The sequence below is a fragment of the Ziziphus jujuba genome, chromosome 9 (genome assembly GCF_031755915.1).
Source record: "Ziziphus jujuba cultivar Dongzao chromosome 9, ASM3175591v1".
NCBI classification, from domain to species: domain Eukaryota; kingdom Viridiplantae; phylum Streptophyta; class Magnoliopsida; order Rosales; family Rhamnaceae; genus Ziziphus; species Ziziphus jujuba.
Window position 1 is genome coordinate 604,493 of NC_083387.1, and position 7,864 is coordinate 612,356.

At 33.5% G+C, this 7,864-nt stretch overlaps 2 protein-coding genes across 7 annotated transcripts; one reads left to right on the top strand and one right to left on the bottom strand.

Annotated features, from left to right (window-relative positions):
- The first annotated feature begins 895 nt into the window (after positions 1 to 895).
- LOC107426227 (peptidyl-prolyl cis-trans isomerase) lies at positions 896 to 3,719 on the top strand. Of its 4 annotated transcripts, none has more exons than XM_048480247.2 (8): positions 896 to 1,037; positions 1,269 to 1,463; positions 1,678 to 1,819; positions 2,083 to 2,171; positions 2,267 to 2,321; positions 2,454 to 2,539; positions 2,841 to 2,932; positions 3,494 to 3,719. In XM_048480247.2, exons 1-8 carry the CDS (start codon positions 996 to 998, stop codon positions 3,495 to 3,497), a joined length of 705 nt encoding a protein of 234 aa, XP_048336204.1. In that variant the 5' UTR covers positions 896 to 995; the 3' UTR covers positions 3,498 to 3,719. The 4 variants fall into 4 exon arrangements, with proteins under 4 accessions (XP_048336204.1, XP_048336203.1, XP_015891836.2 ...); XM_048480246.2 differs by lacking the exon at positions 3,494 to 3,719 and adding an exon at positions 3,230 to 3,408; XM_016036350.4 differs by lacking the exon at positions 3,494 to 3,719 and having other exon boundaries at positions 2,841 to 3,204.
- On the bottom strand, positions 3,394 to 6,042 carry LOC107426191 (uncharacterized protein C24B11.05). Of its 3 annotated transcripts, none has more exons than XM_016036300.4 (8): positions 5,762 to 6,039; positions 5,126 to 5,197; positions 4,943 to 5,008; positions 4,715 to 4,812; positions 4,481 to 4,606; positions 4,131 to 4,388; positions 3,955 to 4,020; positions 3,394 to 3,566 (listed from the first exon to the last, which is right to left on the bottom strand). In XM_016036300.4, the coding sequence occupies exons 2-8, from the start codon at positions 5,181 to 5,183 to the stop codon at positions 3,411 to 3,413; spliced, it is 828 nt and encodes a 275-aa protein (XP_015891786.1). In that variant the 5' UTR covers positions 5,184 to 5,197; positions 5,762 to 6,039; the 3' UTR covers positions 3,394 to 3,410. The 3 variants fall into 3 exon arrangements, with proteins under 3 accessions (XP_015891786.1, XP_024932771.1, XP_024932772.1); XM_025077003.3 differs by lacking the exon at positions 5,762 to 6,039 and adding an exon at positions 5,506 to 5,697; XM_025077004.3 differs by having other exon boundaries at positions 3,448 to 3,566; positions 3,879 to 4,020; positions 5,762 to 6,042.
- Between the last annotated feature and the right edge of the window lie 1,822 nt (positions 6,043 to 7,864).

Consider the following 7,864-nt stretch of genomic DNA (forward strand, 5'->3'; position numbering starts at 1 on the left):
TTTCTTCTTCGTTAACTTTATCGTCCTGCCTAGACCTGGCAATTTGGATCATGACACGGCGACACGACTCGAAAACGACACGAAATAAATGGGTTTGGGTTTATTATAAATGAGTTCGGGTCATAATCGGGTCAACCCGTTTAACACGATTATTAATCGTGTCATTTTCGGGTTGACCTGTTTAACTCGAAATTGACCCGTTACGACCCATTTATTAATCGTGTCATTTTCGGGTTGACCTGTTTAACACGATTATATACCTATTACAACCCATTTAAATTTAATTTTAAATTAATATTTTATCACTAATATAATATTTAATAACTAAAAAATATTATAAATTAAAAATTTTATAAAAATAATTTTCTATTACTAATTTTTTAAAAACAAAAAATACATCTTTAATAAAACAAAAACATAAAAATAAAAAAAAATAAAAAAAATTTCGGGTTAATAGGTTAATTTTCGGGTTAACGGGTTAATAGGTTAGTTTTCGGGTTAATAGGTCAATTTCAGGTTAACGGGTTAATAGGTCAACACGACCCGTTAAAATAATCGTGTTAAACGGGTCGTGTCGTGTTGACCTGTTTATAAACAGGTCGGGTTAGTGTTTTAGGTACCTGACACGATTAATAAATGGGTCGTGTTCGGATTAGGCATTTTTGACCCGATTATTAAACGGGTTGACACGAACACGACCCACCAACCCGAATTGCCAGGTATAGTCCTGCCCCCTTACCTTTTTGTGTGGCAGGCCAGGCATTGGCCCATGGACGTCCATTGTTTTGGGCTGCATTGGTTAGTTTCTCTTGTTTCCTTCTTGCTTGTAAAATTAAAGCGGCCCGATAGCTGTACTGGCGTGGCCTTCGGACTCGAACGTGTGAAAATGCAGATAAGATGAGATGGGATGGATATATATAATGAATGAAACGAACGCCACAGTCTCCTCTAATAAATAAACAATCCTCATTCATTTCAGACATTACAAGACAGCGATGGCAGATGCAGTTTCTTCCAAATATTTCCACCATGTCCAGGTCTTTCTTTAAAAAAAAAAAAAATGAAAGTTTCCAACACGCGCACACGCTCAAAATAGTGCACTGTGTCTGTGTTTACTCTTAGAATATGCGTCTACATAGCATTTTATTCCAGATAAGAATTCTGGAAAATAATTAATGCTTTCACCACCATTTGGTTGAGAAGCTGAAGTGAACTGAGTCTTTTTTTTAAGTTAGGATCTTTTCATTTGTTTTGTCATTGTTTTTCAGAGCCAACGCACTCTACCAAATGCGTACACATCCAGGGCATGTCGTATTCCATACATATTATGCTGGCATCGAAGAAGAAGAAGGAGATCATCAGCATTTTCCAATGTTTTCGTAAGTTTACCAGATCATCTTCTTCAACCACGACCACCTTCTTTAACATGCCAGAGAATGGTGTGCATCAACTCAATGGCAAAGGTAACTAAGCTCTGCATTTCCTGGCTTATTTTTCTTTAACCGATTAAAATTTCAGGATTTTCGATGCATATATAGAAACCACTCAAGGAAATCTGACATAATATTTTGACGCATGCAATTGGACTAGTCCTAAAAATATCTGAAAAATCTTAATTGCATTCTCTTTTTTTTTTTTTTTTTTTTTTTTTTTTTTTTTTTTGGGGTGAAATTTAAGGATGTGGAGCAGCAAGCCAAAGTAACAACCAAGTGCTTCTTTGATGTAGAAATCGGGGGTGAACCTGTTGGTCGAATTGTATTTGGCCTGTTTGGAGATGTTGTTCCAAAAACTGCTGAGAATTTCCGGGCTCTGTGCACAGGCAATCTTTCCCATACATTTTAATCGATGCACTTTTGTTGTTGTAGTTGTTTGTATCAATTTGAAATTGATGTCTCAATTTTAGATATGTATATTGTTGAATGTTACTGATTTCAAAAAATAAATCTTTAAAATGAAATATCTACTGTTTTGATTGCTTAAGATTGTTTTCTTCTATTGATGTCAACTTCTTCTTCTTCTTATTCTTCTTTCTCTTTCCTTTTGTGCGTAATGTCTTGAAGGTATACTAACTTACTAATGCAGGAGAGAAAGGATACGGTTACAAAGGCTGCTCCTTCCACCGCATTATAAAGGATTTCATGATCCAAGGAGGGGATTTCACTGAAGGAAATGTAACCTCTGTCTTTCTGGATGCGCTCAGAAAGCTGGTTGTCTACTTGGAACATTCTTTGTATTAAGCCAAATTTGTGGTGTTTTCTGCCTGCAGGGAACTGGGGGAATGAGCATCTATGGTTCTAGATTTGAAGATGAGTGCTTTGATTGTATGTCCTTACCAGAGCCTGATTAGGGTTCTTTTATTAGAGACTAAGTTCTATTAAAATTTTAGTGGAGGGTCGTTATACCAATAGCCAATATTAGACTATATTGCTGACACCTAAAGCACCTATTTGCAGTGAAGCATGTGGGACCTGGAGTATTGAGCATGGCTAATGCCGGTCCTGATACTAATGGAAGTCAGTTTTTCATCTGCACAGTCAAGGTAAGATGGCTGCTGAAGTTCTCTGTTCTTTAGATATTATACTTCACGTCAACCAAACTTCTTGCATGTGAAGACAGACTCACCCTGTGCTAATAAAAAAATTTATCAACGTTTGATAATGAAAATGCTTAGCTTGGTAGCCTAGAAAATGTTGCTGTGACTATCTCCTTTTCAGCTGAAGTCAGTATCGAATTAATTCCCTACAACTCTGGTTAATATGGAAACAATTTTATCTTTGATCAAGTTAGTTGCTTTTATTCAAATCTTCAGAAATGTAACATTATTACTTTTGGTTATGCAGACTCCCTGGTTGGACAATCGCCATGTTGTGTTTGGACATGTTATTGATGGAATGGATGTTGTATGGAAACTTGAAACCCAGGAAACAAGCAGGTTAGATATCCCACGTTTGCCATGCAGAATTGTTAATTGCGGAGAGTTGCCTATGGATGGCTGATTAGTTTGCTGCTGACTAATCATACGACTGTGAATTAAAGTATTCTGGTTTGTTCACTCCATTTCTGTTACCAAACAGCAATGTAATCTGAGACTTCGTTCTGTACTAGGCTAGAGATGGAGATGCATGTGTTATGTAACTATGGAAACAAAAAGATGTGTCCCACATGGTACCTTTTTTTTATTATTGTAAACCACTTTTCCCTTTCTGATTCTTGTTTACATTCCAAACAGGTGGAATCCATCACTTGAATTTAGTGCAGTAAAATTTATGATAAGCTGATCGCTGGGATTTCCTGGGTTAACTTTATTTTACCAGTAGCAAAGCCATTTATCATAAACAATAAGTTACATGACAGGTTGACTTACATGTGTGATTAGAAAAATTATGCAAGGTTCTTCTGCAAAAATAAATTTATGCAAGGATCACAGTTTCCACCGACGTGGGCTGTATAACTTGCTCTAGCTGTTTCCTCTCTTCACCGTCCCATATTTCAGGTAGTGCTTCTTTGATATTGTGGATGCTACTCAAGGCATGATCTGCACCAGGCGCTGGTACTGTGCTCCCTACCTGCCATCAAAGTTGCACTTATCAAATCTTACCAAAGATTATTCAAGAGAATCATCAATTTATGCTGATTCAGAGTGCCACACGACTCTGTATCTGGATTTTTATTTTCTGTAATAAATATTTATCTCATCATGGTTTATGAGTTTTTGACCATATATTTGTTTTCCTGTAATTTTTGTGTCTTTGAGCTACCTGAAAATTTTCTTGTGCATCTCAATTTGCAGGTAGCAAATGATTTTCCCTCTTTTTCCTTTTTTTTTATTTTTATTTTATTTTAAAAAAAAAAAAGTCTTTTCGGGAAAGGGAAAGGACTTTTTATCTGTTAGAAGTCTTAGCAAATGTAATCTTTAAGTTGTTGATGTTAATCTATCTTAGCTGCATGCCATACAATAACCGTTTGAAGTCCCGCTTCTTTTCCACTTGCAATGTTTCGGGCACTATCATCAAAGAAAATCTGAGAATGGAAGTAATTAAACAATATTACTAAATATCCGTTCCATACACCACTAGAAGAAAGAGAGAGTAGGATCGAGTCGTGTAGTTGGGGTTAGCATTCAATCATACCGTTGTACTGGGGTCAACATTTGCAATCTGAATAGCAGCTTCAATGGCTTCCACAGAGGGTTTGCATAGGATTTTAGACTTGGAACTGATACCATTGCCATCTCCTGCAGGGAGGGTATTATCTGGTGCAGCCATAGAACCCACTCGTTCAATATGTGGGTTAAGCGTTTCAAAGCATATGATGCCTTCAAAACAATCTTCCAAACCCAACCTATGGAGTACTTGAGCTGCATGTGCTTTGTCAGCATTAGTGAAGATCTGCAAAGGCCGATTTAAAGCATCTTAGAATTGCCATATTGCATATTGTCTTTGAGCATTCTTACCAAATACTTGGAACCATGTTAACATACTATTTTTCGTTGTGGCATGGATAATAAAAGGTTCCTTAACAGCAAATCGGGCTTTAGGACATCATAGGGTAACCTTCCATGGACATAAGCATGAAACTCGTCGTTATCAAATTCATAGCCAAAAGCCTGATTAAGAAATTAAAAGATGTTGGCCACAAATACATGATTAAAAGTTTTGGGAAATCAGAAAGATGGAGGAAAAAGAATATCGACAAACAGATAGCTCCGTTTTACCTTTAGACCAGCCATAGTTGTCCCATATTCCCTATATAATTCCCCGCACATCTTAGGAACTTCACTTTCTTCAATTTGCAAGTGTCGCAGCATGAATTCTACAATTTTAATTTAAAAATAAATTAAAAAAATAATTGAGCAGCTCCATTGGTACTCTTTTTAATTGATCATATTATGTATGATCACCATAGTTAATCGATTGTTTGAGACATATATATATGTACATACCTTGGATGTTCTTGCGGCATGCCAAGTTGAGACCTGAGCTCATGGGGTAGAGAGTATCATCCATATCTGTAGATATATCGAATTTTACATTTCAATTGCTAAAGTTAGGATCATTACAGTTTTATGCATAATTATATATATATATATATATATATATATATATTAAGCTGCTTTATTTCATACCAAAAATCAAGCACTCGTATTTGGCTCCAGCAGTGCTGGACGTCCCAACAGCATCCATCTTTCATGAAATGCCTGCAAGAAGGTTCTATTTATTTTTGCTTATAACTCAGGTAATAAATGAAGTGCGTGGAGTTTTCGAATTGATTAAAATAGTGATTATAAAATAGTTGCAGCGTCTTATCATGAAAAAAACAACCTGGCAAAGCAGAGATTAATTGTTCAATTCAAGATGCAGACAATAAAATTAAGAAACATTAATAATTTTTTCCAAATCTTTTGTATATAGCTTCCAGATTGGGATAAGTAGAGGGGATCCAATATATCAATCATAATTCAGTAGATACTAAAATTTGATGAAAGGAAAAAAGTTAAAGAAAGACCTGATGAGATCAGAAAATCTTCAACTTAGTTCAATAAAAGAGCATCATATATACATATATAATAGTCTCTCCATCGTTTTAATTCAACCACGGCATTGGAAGGACAAAAAGTTGAGCAAATTTCAATCTTACAGTATGATGAAAGCAATGCAAGTCCATCGATGTTAACCACAAATAAACCGCACGCAATAATCTAATTAAAAGGCTCTACGTGTAAAATGACTATGAGGCTGATGGGAGAAACAATAAGTTATACCTTGAAATTAGTAGACAAAGAGTATTAGAAGAATGACTCGTACTTTTACAGCTCTGATTGATGGATACACCACAAATAGTGATTCAGATGGCCTATATATATGTATGTATATATATATATATATATATATATATAAAATACGAATACTCAAAGAGCCACCGAGACCCACCACCAACTTTTATTGGAATGTGCAGTAAGTATGATGCTTTCTGTGGAGTGTGTTACGTACGAATAGATTATTCCGGTATGTTTCTGGCAAGGGGCATTTTCTGCAATCAGAGTAGCTTCTCTCGTCATATTCCACTCATCCATCCATGCATCTTTATGGGAATAGACAGGGTTCTGAATTTGCCATACGATTTAACAAATATGCGATGGCGTACAGCATGTTCTTCACCTTAATTTATTTAATTAAATTATCTTGGCTAGCTCTAGACTGGCCTCTGGGGAGATTACAGGATATTATATATGTACATATAATTAATGCTTTAAATTGGGGGCACAAAACAAAGAGATCGAGCAAGGGTTCAAATTGGTGACGAATCAAGGAACCCAATACAATGTGGGCGATATATTATACCAAAAGATACATTCGGGGACCATTGAGTAGAAGATTATTAGGATATGTTTCTAATTGGTATATAGAATATATTATAAAAGCATATCCGCATATAATCGATCCGCACAATTTTCCGATGACTTTTGAAAACTAGCTGCAGGCTGCTGGCCGTAGCTACTCCTAGCTAGGCAGCATGAACTAGCTTTAACGGGGTCCATGAGCATGACGGTGAAGCATCAAATTAGTTGGAAGCATATATGGAAGCCAAGTTGGTGTACACGTATGGAGTACGTGGTTGAAAAAATGCAATCTGCTATCATCATCATATATATATATATATATATATATATTAGTATTGATGCCATACATGCTCGGTGTATATGACTGCAACAGATGTTTTTAAAAATAATTTATGATAATTATTATATTCAATATATTTTTATGAATAAACATTAAAAGCTATTGATAGCTTGTTATCAATTTTATAATTTTCTTGATTTTTTTTGATAGTTTTGTAAAAATTAAACAATTTAGATATTTCTTAATGGGTACAGACGTGCCACTTTAAATAAAATATATATATATATATATGATAATAAAATAATAAAAATTATACAAAATAAATTTGATAAAAATTAAACGATTGTACCAATTTGTAAAGAAAAAACAAATTAAAGATTCTTAAATATCTTGTAACAAAAAGGATTTTAAATATAAATTCAATAAACTATGTGAGACAATAAAAATAACAATAACTTTTTTAAAGAATAAAAAAATACTATAGCAAAAATTGAAATTAAAGAAAAAAAGTATTATTCAATAGTTGTATATCTAATTGATTGGGAATTAAAAGATCAATTACGGTTATTTCATTACATATTTATAGGTTAAGATTTTCAAAATTTGATAAGGACGCAAATATTATTTTAAATAATACATGCAAATTTTCTCCAATTTCTAAAATCAAGTCATTAGTTCAAATCAAAATTTTTTCCTTCATTATTTGAATCAATTTGAAAAATAACTATCTATAGTCACCACCCATCTCAATCTATATATTATGAACCTGGTCTTATTTATACCCTCATTCATTCAAAAAATTTATTTATTTTCAAAATAAAAAATTAGTTTTATTCAAGTTTTATTTTGCTCCAAAAATAATTATTATTTCAAAAGGTTGTTATTTACCTTATCCAACTTCATTTATTACCTCCCAAAAAATAAAAATTACTTTATTCAGGCTTCTTTAATTCCATAATTAATTTTTCAATTTATTATTACTATTTAAAAAACATAATTTAGGTGTTTAGGAAAAAAAAAAAAACACGTAATTTGGGTATTTTGGGCTAACATACCTTAAATAATTTTTGCTAGCTTTATGTTTATTTTTTTCATATTTAAAAACTCAAATGAAATTAAATATAATCTAATTGCCAATTGTAATATTAGTCATATATGATAGCAGTTAATTAATATTTATGACCTAGTTGAAACTTTTTTAGTTTATTTATTGGAGAGTGTTTGATCATAATTAATTATCCTAA